This window comes from Ursus maritimus, unplaced genomic scaffold (genome assembly GCF_017311325.1).
Source record: "Ursus maritimus isolate PB19 unplaced genomic scaffold, ASM1731132v1 scaffold_19, whole genome shotgun sequence".
Taxonomy (NCBI): Eukaryota; Metazoa; Chordata; class Mammalia; order Carnivora; family Ursidae; genus Ursus; species Ursus maritimus.
In genome coordinates this window covers 57,638,949-57,660,330 of record NW_024424341.1, presented here as the reverse complement: position 1 = coordinate 57,660,330, position 21,382 = coordinate 57,638,949, and the positions used below count along the sequence as shown (strand labels likewise).

Below are 21,382 nucleotides of genomic sequence, written 5' to 3'. Positions count from 1 at the left end.
CTGTCCCTTTCCTGCCCCAGTTGACACTGGTACTTCCCAGTGTAGCCCTGGGACTACAGGGATGTGCCACATTTTGCTTATTCATCTGTCATGTTCACTTTCATGTGCAGAGTGTGACTGTCACAAACCTCAGATGGTTTTCATTTAGGGGGTTCCACCCAGTGGGGGCACTCAAGCAACCTTTTGGGTCTAGAGTGAGACCAGCAATCTCAACGGTGATGCCTTCCAGCCACTGGGGGTCCTCAGTTTTGAGGTCTTCTCTGTGCGGTTAGAATGGCACCAAAGCTTGCAAGGAATCGGTTTGAAAACCTCAATGAGAATGGATTCATTGATGTCTCCCACACTCGATGTATTGATATGCTTTTCTGACTGAGGAATGAAGTGGTGAATTAAAACAGTTTATCAGCCAGGAATTCTTTGGCTGGGATGAATAGAAAACCCACCTCCCCCTGCCTTAAACAACAGGGGCATGGTGGGCTTTAGCCAACTTCGAAGTCCAATGTGCTCAGGTAGGGCTTGATCCAGGAGCTCAAGAGTATCACCAAGCTTTGTCCTGTCTGCTTACTTGAGTTCCTGAAACGCTGATTCATCTAAGACGGAGTCCCTGTATTCATGTCCTAGGGCTGCGGTAACAAAGTAGCACAAACTTCCTGGCCCAAAACAACAGAAAGCTATTGTGTCAATTCTGGAAGCCGGAAGTCCAAAATCAAGGTGTAAGCAGGGCGGTGCTCCTCCAAAGGCTCTAGGGGAGGATCCTTCCTTGCCTTTTCCAGCTTCTGGTGATCTTTGGCTTGTGGCCACGTCACCCCCACCTCGGTCTCTGTCCTCATACGGCCTTTTTCTCTGTGTCTGTGTCTCCCTGTGGCCTTTCCTCTTGTAAGGATACCAGTGGTTGGATTTAGGGCTCACCCTATTCCCAGTATAATGTCACCTCAATCATTTAATTACTTCCAAACAAGACCACATTCTGTGTTTCTGGATGCGTGTGAATTCTGGGCACTGTTTAACCGACTGCCATCCCTAGCAGCTCTACCTAGGGGGCTGTGCCAGTGATGGCTACGTGCATTTTTTGCTCATGGCCAGCAGGAAAAAGAGGTCAGGGATGGGAGTGCTGATTGACCAAACCAGGCCATATATTCTTTGCCTAGAACTGGGGATGGAATGTAGGGGGACGCAGAACTCTACATGTGTCCCCAAGAGAAGGCAGGGCCACTGGGGAGGTGAAGCATGGATCTTAAGAGGTGAGAGACATTCGCTGCAATCAGCAATGCCAACAGCTTTTATCTTGTACCCCAGTGCACACGAGGTGCATGGGACATTGTGGTCATTCGGGTCATGGTGGCACAAGGTGGGGAACCACTTCTTTCAGGACTGCTGCACTTCCCAGCCTCCCAGGGAGTCCCTGGAGGACAGCACTGCAAGCTCTCTATTGCTTGCTCAGATCTCAGTGGCCTGAGCCAAAATCAAGAGTCGGCGCCCCTAAACAGATTTATTGTTAAAGAGGACTTTCTATTATTGCCATAACAACTAGTATCTCGTCAGTAAAGGATAAAGGGGGAGAAAGGAACTAAAATAAACACCGAGTAGAAAATAATATTAATTTCTAGCTACAATGATTGTCTGAGCCTGAGGCCTGCTGTGTCTTTATAACCAGAGAGGAGTGAATGACATGCGGTCCATGCTTTCTCCCCAGTCAGGATCACACTAGAATGAAGTGTGGTCTGATGATGGATCTGAGGACCAGCTGAAACTGTGTGGCTCCCCGGTGTCCATGCCCCACCCCCGCTGTGGGACAACGGACATAACCACCCCTCTCATGGGCCAGTTTTCACCATAAGCAGCCCTCCTCCTGCAGAACGTAAGCACTTGGCAGGCATGGGGGCCTCTGCGCGCCCAGCATCTGGCCAGGTACGTGGCACTAGGCCGAAAGAAGCAACCAACGCTTATAGACTCCAAACTTTAATCAGAGAACCAACAGGCACACATGAAGGGCATTTCCGCACTGGCCCACGGCAACACAGGTCAGTAGCTACAGAGACTGCCCCCCACCATGGCTGCCAATCTTCCACAGGGCCTCTGGCCTCTATCTTTGGTGTCAAAACTCTCGTTGAACACACTCATCAGTTTGAGCTCCTGCCTCTGCGCTGCCCCTTTGGTAGAGCTAACAGGCCTGTCTCGCAGACTACACAGCGATTGGAGGGCGGGGACCACGTGCAGGGAGTTTGATGTTTCGTCCATCTGGAAACCAGTATGTTCCCCATTGTGGTGTGGGCCCAGTGGTCAGCCAATCCGTGCCAGTTTCAACAACAAAACCAACCAGAACTCAAGGTGCAAGAGCACAGAGCACATACTCCTCTGCTTTTTTAACACCAAAAACATGAAAGATATCAAAAGTGTTAGGGTCTTCATTAGATTCGGTCTGTGCTTCAGGAAACATGTCACTTGGTCACTCAGTGGGTGAGACACAAAAACCCAGAGCTGAGATGTCATAAGAGGGAGCTGATTGTGTGGTTCCACGAGGTGTCACAGCTGTAGAACAGGCCTGGCCAAGGTTAAGCAGTTGACGTGAGGGCTCCAACAGGAAGGATGGTGTCCTCGCTGGGCTCTCCAGCACTCCCACAGTCCCAGAACTTGCTGACATGAGGGAATGTGGCATTTTAAGATGTCACTTGTAAACAAACGGCACTTCTCTGTGGAAATGGGGCCATCCACTTCCCTTTGATTCCAGAAGTTTCAGGGCAAGGGCAGGGGTTACCGTGTTGGTACTCCCTACCCTGGAGCCTGACAAAGCACCTGGTGGTTGGGTGGCTTGGACAAGAGGTACATGAGGAACATTCTAGCCGTCATTTTTGTATACCACAGTTTCCACCATCAAGCACATCTTCTGTGAACCATGTGGCAATACACAATGCAGCTTTCCCAAATGAATCCCACTGCTTCCAATACCGTTAACTCCCACAGCAAACTGGGCTTCATGCTGTATTACCAACTTTAAATGGGGGGAGGGAATTATGGGAAGAGGTGGCATGTATATGTGGGAGGGTGTCCTTTTGAGTGAGAGGTTTTAGAGGTTAGGAGTGGAAAGTTCTAGCTATTTGGTGTTAGTTTACATGCTCTTCTTGGCTTCTGTGGGTTAATTAAGAAAGTACAACAGAGCAGAGGGAAGGAAAAGGCTAGACTTTTGTTAAAGAAAAGAGCAAGGTGCTGGGTTTTGGGATCCAAATTTAGCCAGGGGCATTTTAGAGAAAACTTTAAAAATGAAAGCTATGTGGGGCACCTGGGTGGCTCAGCCAGTTGAGCATCCAACTCTTGGTTTAGGCTCAGGTTGTGATCTCACAGTTGTGGGATCAAGCCCCGCGTCAGGCTCTGCCCTCAGTGCGGAGTCTGCTTCAGATTCTCTCTTCCTCTACCTCACACTCACTCTCTCAAATACATTAAATCTTCAAAAAAAAAAAAAAACTATCAAAAAAAAAAAAAATGAAAGCGATGCAAGGGTGCCTGACTGGCTCAGTCAGAAGAGCATATGACTCTTGGTTTCAGGGTGGTGAGTTCAAGCCCCATGTTGGGTATAGATATTACTTAAAATTAAAATCTTAAAAAAAAAAAAAGGCACCTGGGTGGCTCAGTTGGTTAGGCATCTGCCTTTGGCTCAGGTCATGATCTCAGGGTCCTGGGATCGAGTTCCAGGTCGGGCTTCCTGCTCAACGGGGAGCCTGCTTCTCTCTCCCTCTGCACCTCACCCCTGCTCATGCTCTTTTGCTCAAATAAATAAATAACATTAAAAAAAAATGAAAGCCACCGCATAGTATTAGCAAGAACATTAACTGCAATAAATAGAGGGTTGCTAATTCTTCCCTTCTTTTTAATACATTTGTTGTACCTCATAAGTATTTGTAGCTCACATTTGGTGAGTACTTACTATGTGCTGGGCACTCAATTCAAAGTGCTTCTTTACATCTATTTATTTATCCTCACAACACCCTCTGAGGTAGGTAATTGTCTTGTGCCCATTTTACAGATGAGGATGCTGAGGCCCTAGGAGGTCCCATGACTCTCCCCGGATCAATCAGGTAGTACATGTCAGTGCTGGGATTTAACTCAGCCAACTGCCTTGGGTCTACCTCTGAATTCCCATGTTACACAGCTTCTCAACTACTGTGTTTTCATGAAACCTGTGTACAAATTTTCTAATCACTGTATATGGATAAAGAGATGTATTTATTTGGGGGGAGGGAGCTTACAATGTGATGATTTCAACTTTAGGACTCAGAGGAACCATGTTCAGATGTCCAGGACTTTGCTGCCACCCAGTTGTAGGAAGTATTGCTACTTGTTACTCTCCACTTAACTCCTTGTTACCTGTAAGTGTGAACTTGCTGATGTCTGCTGAGACCTGCAGCAAAGGGCTGATAAGGTTGACGTTGCTAGTTTCTCTTGGGTGTGAACTCTCTGGTGCTGACTGAGATGGGCACTGAGGCGAAAGGCTTTCCCACACACCCTACAGGCATAAGGCTTCTCCCCAGTGTGAACTCTCTCATGCTGCATCAGATTTGCTTTCTGGGCAAAGGCTTTCCCACATTCAGCACAAACGTAAGGCTTTTCTCCAGTGTGAACTCGCTGGTGAACAGAAAGGCACGAGCTCTGGCTGAAGGCTTTCCCGCATTCCTGACAAACATAAGGCTTTTCTCCAGTGTGAATTCTCTGGTGAACAGAAAGGCACGAGCTTTGGCTGAAAGCTTTCCCACATTCCTGACAAACATAAGGCTTTTCTCCGGTGTGAACTCTCTGGTGTTGATTAAGTTGAGCACCCAGGCTGAAGGTTTTCCCACAGTCACTGCATTTATGGGGTTTCTCACCTGTGTGATCTCTCTGATGCCTAGAAAGGCACGAGCTCTGATGGAATGATTTTCCACATTCGTTACACTCAAAGGACTTCTTTCTAGCATGAGCTCTCTGGTGCTGAGTAAGGTAGTTACTGTGGGCAAAGGCTTTGTCACACTTGTTACACTGAAAGATTTTCTCTGCAGTGTGAATTAACCGATGTTCTGAGAGATGTGCACTTTCACTGAAGGTCTTTCCACATTCATTACATTTAAAAGGGTGCTCGCTCTTGTGGACAGATTGATGTTTGGTGAGGGAAGTGCTGTGGATGAAGGCCTTCCCACAGTCCCCACATTCATACCGCCTTGCCCCAGAGTGGATGCTCTGGTGGCGAATGAGCTGTGTACTTTGGCCAAAGGCTTTTCCACACTGCTTACACTCATAGGGCTTCACCCTGGTGTGAACCCTCTCATGCTGAGTCAGGTATTTGCTGCGGCTAAAGGTTTTCTCGCATTTGTTACACTTAAAGTGCTTCTCACCGATCCTGGGTTGCTCTCTCTGCTCTGAGTCCTGAATCGAGATCCTCCCGCTCTCACCAAGTCCTTGTTTCTCTCTGGTGTGAACAGTCTGGTGGCAAGTCAGGGTAGAGCTGCAGATGAAGCGCTCACCACACTCCTGACACTCATAGGGTGTCTCCACACTGTGCATTTTCTGGTGTTGCACGAGGTGTTCATTGTGGCTGAAAGTTTCCTTGCATTTGGCGCAGCTGTAGGGCTTTTCTGTGGCATGGATGGACTGGTGTCGAATCAGGTGGGAGGGCCGGCTGAAACTCTTGATGCATTTGGGACATTTGTAGGGCCGGTAGCCAGTGTGAATCCTCTGATGTTCATTAAGGTGAGTGTTCCGGTAGAAGGCTTTCCCACACTCACTGCATTTGTAAGGCTTCTCTCCACTGTGAACTCTCTGGTGGATCTTTAGGGTGGAGATATTCCTGAAGGGTTTCCCACACTGATCACATTTGTAAGGCTTTTCTCCGGTATGAACAGACTGGTGTTTGATGAGCAGCAAGCCTCGCCTGAAGGCCTTCCCACACTCCTGACACTCGGAGGGAGTGTTCGCAGCATGGATTTTCTGGTGTTGGAGGAGGTATTTACGGAAGTTGAAGGTCGCCTTGCATTTGGCACATTCATAGCATTTCCGGGTGTGGGTCTTCTGATGCTGAGTAAGATGAAAGGTTCGGCTGAAACTCTTGCCACACTCGCTACATCTGTAGGACTGACCCCCTGTGTGGGTTTTCTGATGCTCAGCAGGCGAGGGCTGGTCACCATCTTGATTCTTAGATGGTTTTTCTTCGGTGTGACTTTTCTGATGCCACAGGTGGTGTGTTTTCTGACTGAAAGTTGTCCCGTACTTGGTACGCACACAGGATTTGTAGCCTGTGTGAGTCATCGGAGGCACAAAGAGGCAAGAACTCTGGCTGAAACCTTCCTCGTACTCATTATGCACAGTGGGCTTCTCTCTGGTATGAATAATCCAGTGCTGGATAAGGTGGTAACTTTGGCTGAAGCTCTTCCCACATTCACTACATTTATACAGTTTATCTTCCTCCTGGATAGTCTCTTGCTGGCTCTGGTCTAAGTCACAGCCAAAGTCATTCCCACGTTCCGGAGATGTAGCTGGTGCCGGGCTCTTTTCAGGAAGAGCGTGCATCATAGAATCCTCTCCTGTGGAAAGGAGGGACTCAGGACCGAGGTCTCTCTTGAGTTCATGACTCCTGTATTCTGTGGGACTTTCCTTGTTGGTAACAAAGTCAGACCTCAGAAAACTTTCTGGATCTCCTAGGAAACTATCTAACCAACTCTCGTCTACACAGGCTTTCCCCCAACTGGAGTTCCAGAGGCCATCCTTGGAAAATGTCTCCACGATCTCCTGGGAGAGGTCTTCTTCCAAGAAGTCTGGGGCCAGAAGACAGTTCTTGACCTCAGCCGTGTCTGAAAGAGAGGGAAAGTGCAAATGTCTCCCATTCTCTGGGGTAAAAAAGTCAGGAGCTGCAGGGCGAGGACAGACAAGAGGGAGAACGGGTGATGGCTCCTCAGTAAGCCTGTCCCCAAGGCGATGAAGGAGAAGGGGCCAAAGTGGTGACCTGGCTGGAACTGGCATCACAGGAAACAGCCTATTTCCAGGACAGTTAAGCGGGGAACTGGGCAGCCAGAAGGGCTCCACTGGGAAGGGGAGCCTCTCAGCAGATATTCTCTGCCATCGTCCCCTCAGCTATGGCCCACTTCCTGGAGAAGGGCGCCGTTTAACAGGAAGAGAGATATAAATGATGATAACACAGTACAGTTATTACCACTGGAGGGCCGATTTGGTTGGTAAAGGCACAGCTACACGTGTTTGGAAACAGCATATGTTGTTGAGGTGGCAGGATCCTGTGCCGGGGCTGGTCACCTACACACAAACACTGGTGCGCTTGACAGGAGGCTACAGAGGGTCCACGTTCATGAGGTCACAAGGGATGAGCCAAGAACAGAACTGCGTCCTGACTGGGTGGTGGAGGCCGAGACTGAGCCATGTGGCCACAGCCCTGTGGTCTCTGATTTGGGGGCCCTTCTCATGTTAATGATCTGACCATGAGAAAAGCCTCCTGTGCCCCAGGCAAGGCCCCTGCTTCTGCCTTTTCCCACTGGGGACACCTCAACCAGGTTAACACCCTCACTGCCTAACCTGCTCCCCCCGGAGAAACCGTGGCCCTCAGGAGAGACCAGAACAAATGTTCTTGGCTGCATTTAGGCCTGGGCTTGAGTTATTCACAGATGCAGCCACCCACTGTGCCCTGTGGGACGCACCTGTACAAAGAGGGGTGGGACAGACTGGGGGTTCGCAGGGCTCAGGGACACAGGCAGGAAGGTGGACAGACGGACTCAGGGCCCGGAAGGTCACCTCCTGCTCAGCGTGAAAGGACCGAAGAGGAGACCGAGGAAAGGCACCAGAACAGCCACACGCTGAACACTGATGTAGACGGAGACAAGACAGGCTGGTAGAGGGAGGGTCCCAACCCGCCGGGATGAGCAGACAGAAGCCAACACTTGGCAGAGCAACATGCATCAGTCCAGGGTCAAGATGTCTGGATAGGGGCGCCTGGGTGGTACAGCGGTTAAGCGTCTGCCTTCGGCTCAGGGCGTGATCCCGGCGTTAGGGGATCGAGCCCCACATCAGGCTCCTCCGCTATGAGCCTGCTTCTTTCTCTCCCACTCCCCCTGCTTGTGTTCCCTCTCTCACTGGCTGTCTCTATCTCTGTCGAATAAATAAATAAAATCTTAAAAAAAAAAAAAAAAAGATGTCTGGATAAACGTTCTGGGTCTGGATGGAACTTCCAGAGACAGATGGCATACAAAGGGCCATGTCCCGCGGGCCCATTGCCCTCCCCTCCCTGCCCACTCACCAGGGCCCGCTGATTCTGGGCTTTCTCTCACCAGCACCTTCGGCTCTTCAGTGCCATCTGGATGGGAGGTCAGTTTGGGTTTGGAGGGGTCTGCAGGCAGAGAAGAGCACTGTCATCAACCAGGACATGGAGGGCCAGCCAGCTGCTTAGTGGGAACCTTCTGGCTTTCCTGCCTAGCCAACGCTTTATTCAGCGTACCACTCCTGAGGGCCAGATGCTGCACTGGGCGACTCTGGGGACACCTGCCCTGCTGGGTTCCCAGTCCAGTGGAGGAGAGGGACCCAGACAGTCACCATCCAGGGCAATCAGCACTGTGACAGCCAGGGCTGGGGAAACAGAGGACCTGCAGCTGCTCTCGAGGAATGACCAGTTTGCCAGGTGGAGAGGCTCGTACTTACACAGCCACCCGTGGCTCAAACATGCACACAGGGAGCCCGCATCACCTGAGGCCTCCGCGGGCCAGGCCTGTGACAGAACATGCCGGTTCCCACGGCCCAGTCGGCCCTGCGCTCTGCCCTCTGCAAACTGCTCAAGGAAGGGAGCAGAGCGGTAATATGGGGGGAGGGGGGGAGACCAAGCTACAGTGGAGGGAAAGCCCCTTATGGCTTGAAAATGAAAGGCCCGTGAGCCAAGCAATGCAGGCATGTCTAGAAGCTGAAAAGGGGCAAAGTAACCCTCTTCCCTGGAGCCTCCCGAAGGATCGAGCCCTGCACACTCTGAGCTTAGCCCCATCAGACCCGCATCATACTTCCGACCTTCAGAACTGTAAGAATTGTTTTAAGCTGCTGCTTGTGGCATTAGCAAGAGCAGCTAATACGCGGCTTGGATGTGCACACACATGCACAGGGGAGTAGAGGGAAGCGTGCATTTACTGTGGGCCGTGGTTTAAAGATAGAAAAGACACGGAGGTCTGAGCCTCCCCGAAGCTGCTTCTGCAGCAGACATCGAGCAGAGTTTAGAGAAAATCTGCGAGGCTGGCCCTTAGCTGGTGTCTGGGAATCTGGATTTGAGGAGGGTGCCAGCATTCCCAAACCAAGAAGAGGGGCCCCCTGCGCCTTAATGGTCATGCTGAACACCTGCTTTCCTGCTGGGAGTCTAGAATTCTGGTACATTCCAGGCAGACTGCACCTCTGTGACCGGCCCCCAGTAAAAACTACAGGCACTGAGTCTCTTTAACGAGCATCCCTGGTAGACATTTCACACATGTTGTCACTTCGGTATGCATCCTGTGTGACTCCACAGGGAGAGGGCTCTGGAAGCTGGCTCTGGTTTCCCCTTTGCTGCCTGTGCTGGGTCCTTTCTCTGTAATACGTCATGGCTGGAAGTACAACTACATGCTGAGTCCTGCGAGTCCTCCTTGTACACCACCAAACACAGGGTGCTTGCGGGAACCTCAGCATAGCTGGGAAGGTGACTTCCCCTCTGTGGACCTCGATTTCAGAAGGGCCCACCAAACAGGGAGTCAGACTTCCTCGTGGGGTGACCGCAGGACTGAAGGACCGTTCGCAGCACGGTCCCAGTGTGAGACCTGGCTCCTGACGCAGCTGCTCCTGCATTTACTGAGCCGCCGCTCGGTGAGTGCCCAAGGCAGGTACCGTCTGTTCCAGACACAGGGGCAAGCTGGAAAGTTGGAAAGGTGGAAAGGTGGAAAGCCCCTGCCCTCAGAGGGCGCCCGTCCCAGCCGCAGGAGACAGAGCATCAAAGGAGCAGTTAGCAAGTGCAGGGGTGGTGGGTGAGCAGAGCAGGAGACAGAGGAGGACTGGCTCACAGGCCGTCTTGGGGGCAGGGAGGAGACAAGTCCTCTAGCAGAGGGGAAGGCAGATGCGAGGACTCTGAGTGTCAGCTCTACAGGGACAAAGAGGAAAGTGCTGAGGAGGCCAGAGCTGCAGGCAGGGGCTGATCCGGGTTTCTCACTCCTGACATTTGGGATCAGATAATCCTCAGCTGTAGGGGCTTGTCCTTGCATTCCAGGACGTGTGGCAGCAAGCCTGGGCTCTCCCCACAAGATGCCAGGAGCGCACCCCCGACTCCCAAGTGCTGACAATCAGCAAGGTCACCGGGCATTGCCAATGTCCCCAGAGGTGGGTTTGTGGCCAGAAGTGGCCAGCTGGGCACTGCTGGGCCACGTCATGCTGGTTCTCTGGCGCTCAGGAACCACTGAACAGGGCAGTGACCAGGCCCCCGGGGCTGGAGTGGACACTCACTCAGTAGGAAAAGGTTCTGGTAGTTGTCCAGCGCTGTGTCCCAGAACAGGTCCCCCTGGTCCAGCCCCAGGTGCTCCCAGTCTTCCAAGGTGAAGTCCATGGCTGCATCCCCAAGGGGAACAAATTCCTAAAATGTGACATGCTGTCAGTGACACCGGGACTGGGGTCAGGGTTCAGAGGGGCATGTGACAAGTTAAGGGTCCTGAGATGGGGAGGTTCTCCCCGATGATCAAGGTGGGCCCTGACTGTCATGCCCGATAGCCTTATAAGAGGCAGAAGCGGGGCGCCTGGGTGGCTCAGTCGTTAAGCGTCTGCCTTCTGCTCAGGGCATGATCCCAGCGTTCTGGGATTGAGCCCCACATCAGCCTTCTCTTCTGGGAGCCTGGTTCTTCCTCTCCCACTCCCCCTGCTTGTGTTCCCTCTCTCGCTGGCTGTCTCTCTCTGTCTAAATAAATAAATAAAATCTTTGGAAAAAAAAAAAAAGAGGCAGAAGGAGTCAAAGGAGGGAGAAGGCAAGGTGATGACGGAAGCAGAGATCAGAGGGATGTGACCACAAGTCAAGGAACGCAGGCCCCTCTAGAAGCTGCAAGAGGCATGGAAGGGATTCTTCCCAGCAGCCTCCAAAAGGAAGGAGCCCTGCTGACATCCTGACTTCAGATTTCTAGCCTCCAGAACTAAGACTATACATTTCTGCTGTCCAAGGCACTTGGTTACAGCAGCCCTCGCGAACAGATGCGCGCCTACCCCCCAACAACAGGTGAGCTACACGTGACGGCAGGGACCGCAACAGCTGGTGCCCTCCTGTGTAGATACAGCGCCTAGAACAAAGCCTACCCGTAGGAGGCACGTGGGGGCGTGCAGTCCTGGCAGCTGTTTCAGGACAAAGATGGAGCCAAGAGGTAGTGGGGCTGAGAGACAGGGACGATAACTGGGTCTTGGCCACGCTGGGTGAGCTGGTGCATCGAGCCGGCACCCCCGCTGGCCTTTTTGGTTCTGTGCTCCACAGAATCTACTGACTGTTTAAAGAGGTTTGAGTGGGGGGCGCCTGGGTAGCGCAGTCGTTAAGCGTCTGCCTTCGGCTCAGGGCGTGATCCCGGCGTTCTGGGATCGAGCCCTACATCAGGCTCCTCGGCTGGGAGCCTGCTTCTTCCTCTCCCACTCGCCCTGCCTGTGTTCCCTTTCTTGCTGGCTGTGTCTCTGTCAAGTAAATAAATAAAATATTTAAAAAAAAAAAAAGAGGTTTGAGTGAGTGTTTTCTTAGTTGTAGTTGACACTGTTGCTGTCTATACCCTGTCGGAAGGGATTAGCCAAAGAGGTTTTTGCAGCAGAAGCCAGATTAGAGAGTCCCAAGAAGCGTCCTTCCCCAGACTCCTCAACTTGGCTGGACAGCAGCAGCCCTGGAAATAGTGGTGGAGGGTGTGGGAAGACCCTGGACTTGATCCATGGGGCACTAGGGAGCCACAGAGAGTTTTATACTGGCCAGTGGCACAGTCAGAGCATGCATTCATTCAACAGTCATTTCTCCTGTGTGCCAGACCCATCTGAGGATGCTGGAGGCACAGAGGTGGCAGACCCGGTCCCTGGCCTGGAGGGGACATTCAGGGATGCTGGTAGTGAGTGTAAGGAGATAGGGCTGACAGAGGGTGGTATCCAGGGCTGTGGCAAGGAAAGGGCGTAAGAACATTGCCGTGAGGTCAGGGAAAGCTTCCTGGTCGGGTGAGATATTCAAGTTGGGTCATTAAGGACAGGCAGGTATTTACCAGGTAGAGGAAGAACTCCTGTGTACCAGGCCTGTGCTGGTCCCTGGGGGCCAGAGGTAAGACCCAATCAGTACCTGTCCCGAAGGAGCACCTTGTCTGGTGGGGCTGACAGACAGGGGCAGGAACAACCACATCCAGGTGGATCTGCCCTATGGTGCAGGCAGCAGGGGGTGCTATGGGGGAGCAGAGCCGGGAAAAGCTGACTCCCCAGAGAAGGTGGAGGGATTGAGGTGTGTCTTAAAGGCTGTGTAAGACTTACCAGCCAGAGATGGCGGGTAGGGCGTTCTGGTTGAGGGTGGAGCCTGAGCAAAGGCTGGGAATCTGGGAAGTACAGTGTAACATTTTACCCTGAAGCCAAGAAGGGAGTTTCGGTTACTTAGGGAAACAGAGAAGATCAAGCAGGATCGTGCTGAGAAATGTGGAGTTTATGCTATAAGCAGTAAGGATTCCTGGAAGGGTACTGAGCATGGGAGCGACAGCATAACAAGAGGATCATTTGGGGGCCGCCAGAGGACAATGAACCCAGAATAAAGGTACGCCAGCTGTGCAAGCTCTGGGGATGACTGATTGGGACAGAGGGGCCCTCAACTCACCTCAGTCACGGCCAACTAGGGCCCAGCAGCTGGAGGTCTTGTTTAAGCTCCCTCTCCTTTCCCTCTATGTTCCCCACTGGCAGGGCTGCAGGGGGGACAAGGGAGCTGGGGCAAAGTCTCCCTTCCTCCGAGGGCTGACTCCCTGGCCATGCTGGATGAGCCCCCAAAATGTCCGGAAGTAGGAAGATCAGGCTGAAGGTTAGGCTCCCTGCAGGAATCACAACAATTTTGTATTTATTGAAACTACCCCAGCCCCTCCTTCCCACTGTGCGTCAGAGCCTACAAAGGAACTTCATAACCGTTCTCGGCACTTGTTACAGTCAGTAGCTATATGTTTGGGAGAGGTGCCCAGTAAGGTGGTGGGACCTTCCGCCTGGCTCACTACTGTGTCTCAGGCCCAGCACAGTAGACACTTTTTAAATGTTTGTTGACAGAACACAATGTCTAATTGAACACCTCAGATGACTTCTGGGATTTCTGATTACCATCTCTAGGATCTGAGGCCAGGTGAGTTGGCCTCCAAAACTTGCTATTTCTATAATAGCAAGATTTCTCCAAATTTTTTGTTTTAACCATGACCCACAGTAACAAAAACAATATATACCATTACTACTCATTCACACACATAAGTAAACAAAAGCTTCATGAAATAATACTGAATCTTTCAAAGTAGAATGTACCAGGATCCATTTTCTATTCTAGTCTCTTCTATTTTACTTCTTTTAAAAAAAAAAAATCATGGCCACTGCCCACTGAGCTATTTTCATGACCCATAAGATACAAAACACTGTACCATAGGGCTTATACTTCGGTAGCCACTGTGAATTTCCTAATTGGCACGTATCAATGGAGTGATGAAAACACTCCCTATCACAAAGCAGCAGGATTGACTTAATGACAGGTCCACAGTTCTTAAGCCTCTGGGGCCAGATGTGCTTTGAGGTTCAGAAATTTTCAGATTTTTTTTTTAAGATTTTATTTATTTATTTGACACAGAGACAGCCAGCGAGAGAGGGAACACAAGCGGGGGGAGTGGGAGAGGAAGAAGCAGGCTCATAGCGGAGGAGCCTGATGTGGGGCTCTATCCCATAACGCCGGGATCACGCCCTGAGCCGAAGGCAGACGCTTAACGACTGTGCCACCCAGGCGCCCCAGAAATTTTCAGATTTTTTAGAAGTTGATACAGCATACATACAATATATTTCATTAAAATCACAGTGCAGTGTGGGACAGGCAGTATTTTGTAAAACGTCGATATTTCTAGAGTGAAAGGTATAAATATTCACTCTAGGTAGGATAATTAAAGGTTATAACTCTAAGCAGTTCCAGTCAGGTCTGGATACCAAATTTATGGAAAAAATGATCTTCGAGGCTTTCCAGAGTTGATCGCAGATAAGGCAATGTGGCAGACTTGTAAGTGCTAACATATACTCGTCACTGATTTTCCTCACATCATGGAGGTTAAGCCTTAACTTGTGAGTATAATTTGGTCCACAGATGTGGGGTTTTGGTGTGTTGTTTTTTTGTTTAGTTGGTTTTTGGTTTTTTTTCCCCACAGTGTTGGCAGATAGGAGGTTTTGAAAGAAAATTATTTTAAGTAGTCTCAAACTTGAAAACTGGGAAATTTCGCTTAAAAATTCTATTTCCAGTTTCCGAAAAATCCTAGATTTGGCCCACTGAGCTGTCAGTTGGTGCCTAATTAAAGCTACCCCCCTTAGATGGGACAAGTGCTCCCTGATGCCCCACAGTCCTCCTCCAGATGTGTTCTCTCCTTTACCTTATTTGCCTGACCCTTATAGACATCTAAATCTGAGACCTCTGTCTACAGTTTTCACATCATTCTGTCCATATCTCATCCACTGAGCCCTGGGACAGAAGAAATGGCGGCCCGTCTGTGAAGCTCAAGGTCATTAAGGCTGTCAGAATAACTTGAGCCAATTACAGGGCTGAAAAATCTTAGGCCCTGGAGTTGGGAAGTCTTACTTCTTCTTAGTGTGGGGCCATGACTAAATCCAGATTATTCACACTCTCTGCGCCTGGTTTCCACATGTACAAAATGGGACAAATGAAACAGATCCACAGTCCCATATCTGTAACTCTAAAAGCCAAAAAAAGCTCTGAAAACCAGAACTTTATTCATAAATTGACGGCAAAACTGAACCCAAATTGTCACAGGCTATGAACAGTGTGAAGACTCACGCCTTTCCCGGCAGAAATAATGGATTTCCAAGAACTGCCCCAGATCCGCTGGGGTGTTGCCTAACTATAAAATATGCACCCTATTAACTTTCTAAACTCTGAAAAATTGTGATTCCCAAGATGCTGCCAAGAGGGCCAGCCGATAAAAGCCAGGAGCTGCACTTAGCGCTGCTGCGAAGATCACAGGAGGAAATGCGAGAACAGCGCGGCGCCTGGCACACAGGAGGCGCTCAACTGCGAAATACTTCGACCTCCACAAGAACTCCTCCCACTCATTCATTCCTCCAGATCTGCCCCGCTTCAACTTCGGGCAACTCAACCCCTCCTTCGGCCTCAGACTCTACTCAAAAGTAAAATAAAATATAACCGCCCCTCTCAAGGGCTCCGGTGAGGACTGGAAACCGTTTCAGCGAGAGCCTGGCCCAGATCAGGCTCTAAACAGACAGCCTTCAAGACCCCACCTACTGCCCAAGACGGCGCGCCCCTTGCCAAATCGCCTCGTGGCATTCCGTCACCCCTCAGGAAGGACCGAGACCCCAAGCCTCCGGAGTATTCAGCTACCCCAGCCTCGGCGTCTCCTCACCTCAAGACTGCGATCGGCCAGATTAACAGACGCGACTCCCGCCGGCAGGGAGACGCTGACCCAACTCCTCTCACTCGCGCCTCGTAACCACTTCCGGCGCCGCGTGAATTTCCTCAAACTACTCCACCCAGGAGACTCCGCGCCAGCTCGAGGACTCCGTTTCCCAGAAGACTGTGCGGGCTCCTTCCCTTGTCTTCCTATCTTCACCCGCTTCTTCGGCCATAGAGGTTCCGCTGAGCACTCTGGGAAATAGAGTAGAAACAAAATCGGAACCAGGTGGCCTGGCCTGTGGGTATTGTAGTCCAGTTTTTACACCGTCGAACGACAACCTAATCAGCGCCCTCCGGCCTGAAGGCGACAGAGGGTTGCCACGGAAACGCGTTTAGCAGGCAGTTCCTGAAAAGACGCTTGGAAGTAAGGGGCGGAGTCGAGGCGGGAAAAGGATAATATGACCTCTCTCTGATAGGCGGAGAGATGCCTCGTAGTTCATCCCTCCTTACGATTGGCTCCAAGTTTGCACATGCGCAGTAGAACAAGGAGACTTCCAAAAGAGGGTGGAATGGGGACGGGCGATGAGGAAATAATCCCTCCCCCGCACAGCCCGAGGGCCGACTGGAGGTCAGCAGCGCCTGCGCGGGCGCTGTCCTCCCTCCGGGTGGAGGATGCGCGCGCAGCGCTTTCCGCCACCCGGAAGTTTGCGCGGGACAACTAAGAAGGTGAGTCCTACTCTCAGGGAAGGGTCGAAGAATTTGGCCGCAGACGTCTGGCTATCCGTCCCGCTCACAAAGTCCAGAGGTGAGGGGAAGGTGAGACGGAGTAGGAGGAGGTCTCACGATCCACTGACCACAGTGCAGTTGTGGTGCCTGTGACGTCAGCACGATCCTTTGGGGGAGACAGAGCCCCTGGGGGCTGGGGTCTCGAGGAAAGAAACTTCTGGTCGCCGGGATAACCGACCTGCCTTGCGACCCCTGCAAGCCACTGTTGGCTCTTCGTGGTCGGGGCTACGACGGAGGTGGGCTGAGCTAGTGGGGAGCTTGACAGGGCACCTGTCATCCCTGGTCTCTTTGGAGGGGGGGAGCCTGGGCGAATCTTGGTTATCTAGACACCTGTCCTTCCTGCGGGTAGGTGGAGTCCAGCCTTTAGCTCTTTTGCTGTGCTGTGTCTGAGAACATTCTAGGAGGGATGCAATTTTTTTTTTTTAAGATTTTATTTATTTGACAGAGAGACAGGCAGCGAGAGAGGGAACACAAGCAGGGGGAGTGGGAGAGGAAGAAGCAGGCTCCCAGCAGAGCAGGGAGCCCAATGCGGGGCTCCATCCCAGGACCCTGGGATGCCCAACGACTGAGCCACCCAGGCGCCCCGAGGGACGCAATTCTTAACACATAGCAGATGTTCAGTAAATATTTGTTGAATAAATAAAATAAATGGGTGAATGGTTGATAAAGAATCCTGAGTGTTGGAGCCTTGGGTTTAAGTCCTAGCCATGTGACCTTGAACAGGTGACTTCACTTTGAGACTTCCTTCTTCCATCCGTATTTCTTGAGCGTTGACTATAGCACTACCTTCATCTGACCTATTAAACAGTTGCTTATTTGTTCTTTTTTTTTTAAGATTTTATTTATTTGTTGGACAGAGAGAGACACAGCCAGCGAGAGAGGGAATACAAGCAGGGGGTGTGGGAGAGGAAGAAGCAGGCTCCTAGCAGAGGAGCCTGATGTGGGGCTCGATCCCAGAATGCTGGGATCACGCCCTGAGCCGAAGGCAGACGCTTAACGACTGCGCCACCCAGGCGCCCCTGCTCATTTGTTTATCAATTTCCTCTTCTGCCACTAGAATATGAGCTTTCTCAGGTCAAGAGCCTGTTTGTTGCCTTCGCTGCTGTATCCCGAGTGGATAGCACATATCAGGAGTTCAGTGAATGATTAATGAATGGATGAACTTAGCACGTGCTGGCTATGTCACCAATGATCGATAAACACCATTATCTTCCACTTATATGTGAAGTGGGCCTGAGTCAACCTCTCCATTTTTATTCACTTACAGGATACTGTTAAGATGGAGTTGCCAGCCCAGTGAATCTGAGGGCCAGACCGTGATCCCATAAAGGTACCATCCCCTCAGGGACATGCCCCTTAAGGACTTTCCCCCACCCACATCCTGCTCCTGTTCCATCTTCTCTATGTTGCTGCTCTCAGACTTCACTCCCAGGAGGAAGGTTATCATGGGCATGCCAGGGTCACTGAGTTAAACTCTTGCCCCATCCTAGAAGCCGTCTTTAGCCAAGGCACTTGGCACTGGGGAAAATTCCATATAAAGCAAAGCCACTTAAAACAGCCATGAAGTTTCATATTTTTTTTAATTTTTATTTATTTATTTATTTGAGAGGGAGAGAGAACACAAGCAAGGGTAAGGGGCAGAGGGAGAGGAAAAAGCAGACTCCCCGCCGAGTAGGGAGCCCGTCGTGAGGCTCGATCCCAGGACCCTGAGATCATGACCTGAGCCAAAGGCAGACGCTTAACTGACTGAGCCACCCGGGCACCCTGGATTTTCATATTTCTATTTACATAAGTAACCTAGCAAAGTCTCAGTACGCTAGCCAGATGAGGCTAGACTATGCTGCAGTAGAAGCAACCCCCAAATCTCAGTGGCTTAACCCAAATACAAGTTTCTCACTAAAACAAGGTCTAGAACAACTCTTCAAGGTAGCCATCCTCTAGGCAATTTTGATCTTGTGGCTCCAACATCAACACAAGGGCTTCAGGTTTGTTGTGGCCAAAAGGGAGAAGGGAGAAGTGGAGTGACTCCTCTGGCTTAACAAATATACTCACCAGTATTTGTACCTTCGAGAAAATAGAGATGTCCGTTTAAATGGCATGACTAGGACAGTAAATTATTAAGTGACACAACCAGTCAGAATTACAGGTTTCTTCGAGGCTGAAGGATACTTGGCTGCAGTCTTTGCCGTCTGATGTTATACACCACTCCTTTGTGTGAAATGAAGGAAGGGCCATTTTCTCCCACAGTGTGGTTTCTGCTCTTCTGCAGACCAAGGGGAAGAGGAACCCTTGTCTCCTCTGGCTGATCTTTCTTTCGTTCACTGTTTGGATCGCCTGGGGCTTTCAAGGGCAAGCACTAGAATTCCATAAGTCACGACCAAGAGGAAATGGGGAGGCCTGCGAGGCTCAGGACTTACGGACAGAGAGTGGGAAAAATAGAAACATTAACAACTGGAATATAATTTGGATACAGACCATGGTACGGTAATAGCAACCACTAACATAAAAGGCTTTCCGTGGGCCAGGCCCTGTTCTTGGGGGGGTAGGTGAAGGGCTGGATCTCAGGACCCTGAGATCATGACCTGAGCCAAAACCAAAAGTCAGACGTTTAACTGAGCCCCCCCAGGTGCCCCAACTCATACCTTGATCTCAGACTTCTAGCCTCCAAAATTCTGAGAAAATTCATTCCTGTCATTGAAACCACCCCTTGGGTGGTGTTTAGGGACAGCAGTCCCAGCAAATAAATACTCCTGTCCTGTCCTCATTTGTAATGGGCTCTATGTGTAACGTTCGTTTTGATTTTTACAAGTGTTAGGGAATATTCCAGAGACACACAAGACCTAGAGGATAATGTGGTGAATGTGTCTCACTAAGTACGTCAGGCTAAGACGGGCTGTAGAGCCATAACAAACTCTGAAGTCCCGGTGGCTTCATGCAGCGTAGGTTTATTTGCTGATCGTGAGATTCCAGTGTGCACCAGGCTGCCCTCCTCCATCTTGCAGCTCTGCCACCCGGACTACGTGGCCTCCAGCGGCCTCTGTGCTGCGGCTGGGCGAGGGAGGAGGCCCTCCCTCTCTTACCTGCCTCGGCTGGGAAGTGACTTCCGCTCTCATGCCATTGGCCAGAACTAGTCACGTGGCCCCAATCTAACTGCGGGGTGGGGCCTGGGACGTGTAGGGGAGCATGAGGCTAATTGGTGAGCATCCGCAGTCTCTCCCATCCCTGTCATGTGTCTCAAGAAATGAACATCACAGATCATGGCAGAAGACCCTCCATGCTCGCATGACTGGAGCAGATCTCCTGCATAACTTCCGTGGACTCCGAGGCATTCCTGTGTCTCCCGTGAAAGCTGCAGTTTCACATTGCATTTTTCTGCTTTTTACCCGCCCTGGGCCACAAGGGAGAGATGCGTGGGTAGAGGCTGGATGCAGTGGGCAGGAATTCATTTCAGAAGTGGCCACTTCCTGAGAGAGTCTGTTCCAGCGGGATAAGTTTTCTTCCTTTTGAATTCCCGTCACCATGGGGAGTTCAGATGATGACTCACTGGTGGTGCATTCAGTTTCAGTTTCAGCTTCCTGTTCCCTCCCTCCACCTCTTGTTTTCTAGCATGATCACCTTCTGTCCAGACTGTGGCAAAAGTATCAAAGCAGCGTTCAAATTCTGCCCCTACTGCGGAAAACCTTTGTCTGCAGAGGAGCATGAAGGGTTCCAGACCTTTGTCAGACCAATTAGGTCATCCTTCCGAGGTAAGAACCAGGCCTCTGGGGAATGATGCGTGCATGCGTGCATTTGGGGAGGGAGGACGGTCTGCTTGGCAGCCTGTCTGACCCTGAATTGATCCTGGAGTTGCCCAGGATTCAGGGTCTGTCTACACTCAGTTTCTTGGCATCTGATCGGCCTCATGGCTTTATAGCTGACAGCTCATACATTTCTGTCTCCAGCCTGGACTCCCCCCTGAAATTCAGATTCATGTGTGTATATCAGACTGCCTGCAACACCTGTTGTGTGTCCCATACGCATCTCCACACATGTCCAGAGCTGAGCTGACGTGACTGCCGCCTGCCCATCTGTCCCTTCCATAGACTTCCCATCATGGTATAAACAGCAACCATGTTAATCGAGTTTCTCAGACCAGACCCTGCAGTCATCTTCCTTCAGCCCTCTTCTCTCCCGCCCCACAACTTCAGCCCTCCGGCAAATCTTGTCTGCTCTCCATTCAAAATCAGTGCCTAATCAGCCCATTTTTGCCACGTCCTGGGCCACCTCCCTCCCCTTTCACTGCTGTCTTGCTTGGCACCCAAGACCTGGCAGAGTTGGGTGCTGAGAAACTCACCAGTTGACTGACTGAATGAATGGAATAGCAGCAGAGGTCCTGGCCAATAGGAAGCCCAACCACAGATGCTGCATTGATAAATCAAAGCAAGTTCACTTGTCTTGAAGGACACAGAAGGTAGGAGGCATACGTGACATTCATTTTATCATTTGAGATTGCACTTGGCTGCAAGCAGCAGAAAGATGCTTCCCCAAGAGTTTTGAAAAAAATTAGTGGGTTTATTTTTTCATACTAAAAAAGTCTGCAGGGGCCAGTCCAGTGGAGGAATGGTGTTCCCATAATGCCATAAGAGACCCAGGCTCCTGTTTTTCTGCTCGGCCATCCTGAGCAGATGGGTTCCCCCCATGTTTATTGACTTGAGTTTTCAAAATGGCTCTTCATCTCCAATATTGTGTCTGGGTTCTAGATTAGATCCCAACAGTATTTACCTTCACCTGAGTTCAGAGCCTGAGGATTTCCTTTTTTTATGATTTATTGACTTATTTCAGAGAGAGAGTGCACGCCAGCATGAGCAAGAGGGGCAGAGGGAGAGAGAGAATCTCAAGCAGACTCTGTGCTGTGCATGGAGCCTGGTATGGTGCTCGATCTCACGACTCTGAGATCATGACCTGAGCCGAAACCAAGAGTCGGATGCTTAACCAGCTGTGCCACCCAGGCGCCCCTAGAGCCTC

At 50.8% G+C, this 21,382-nt stretch overlaps 2 protein-coding genes across 5 annotated transcripts in view; one reads left to right on the top strand and one right to left on the bottom strand.

The window, feature by feature from the left end:
- Positions 1 to 4,201: 4,201 nt before the first annotated feature.
- ZNF473 (zinc finger protein 473) lies at positions 4,202 to 17,825 on the bottom strand. The gene is made up of 5 exons (XM_040634437.1): positions 17,753 to 17,825; positions 15,603 to 15,844; positions 10,468 to 10,594; positions 8,264 to 8,353; positions 4,202 to 6,812 (listed from the first exon to the last, which is right to left on the bottom strand). Exons 1-5 carry the CDS (start codon positions 17,823 to 17,825, stop codon positions 4,345 to 4,347), a joined length of 3,000 nt encoding a protein of 999 aa, XP_040490371.1. The 3' UTR covers positions 4,202 to 4,344.
- Positions 16,192 to 21,382, top strand: part of VRK3 (VRK serine/threonine kinase 3) — a 32,869-nt gene continuing 27,678 nt past the window's right edge. Inside the window, exons 1-3 of one of the 4 annotated variants that reach the window (XM_008684566.2) lie at positions 16,192 to 16,318; positions 17,646 to 17,708; positions 19,985 to 20,124. In XM_008684566.2, the coding sequence (XP_008682788.1) occupies positions 19,986 to 20,124 (139 nt within the window). In that variant the 5' untranslated portion in view covers positions 16,192 to 16,318; positions 17,646 to 17,708; position 19,985. Of the gene's footprint in view, positions 16,409 to 17,645; positions 17,709 to 19,984; positions 20,125 to 21,382 lie in introns of all 4 variants that reach the window. The other 3 variants (XM_008684568.2, XM_008684565.2, XM_008684567.2) reach the window with 3 other exon arrangements.

Bases quoted from the DNA above. Each gene is read 5' to 3' on its own strand.
- ZNF473 (XM_040634437.1), bottom strand. From the start codon at position 17,825: ATGATAACCTTCCTCCTGGGAGTGAAGTCTGAGAGCAGCAACATAGAG. The intron at 15,845-17,752 runs GTGGGGGAAAGT...TCTATTTCCCAG, and splicing joins GGAACAGGAGCAGGATGTGG to AGTGCTCAGCGGAACCTCTA. The intron at 6,813-8,263 runs GTGAGTGGGCAG...CCTCTCTTTCAG, and splicing joins CCCAGAATCAGCGGGCCCTG to ACACGGCTGAGGTCAAGAAC.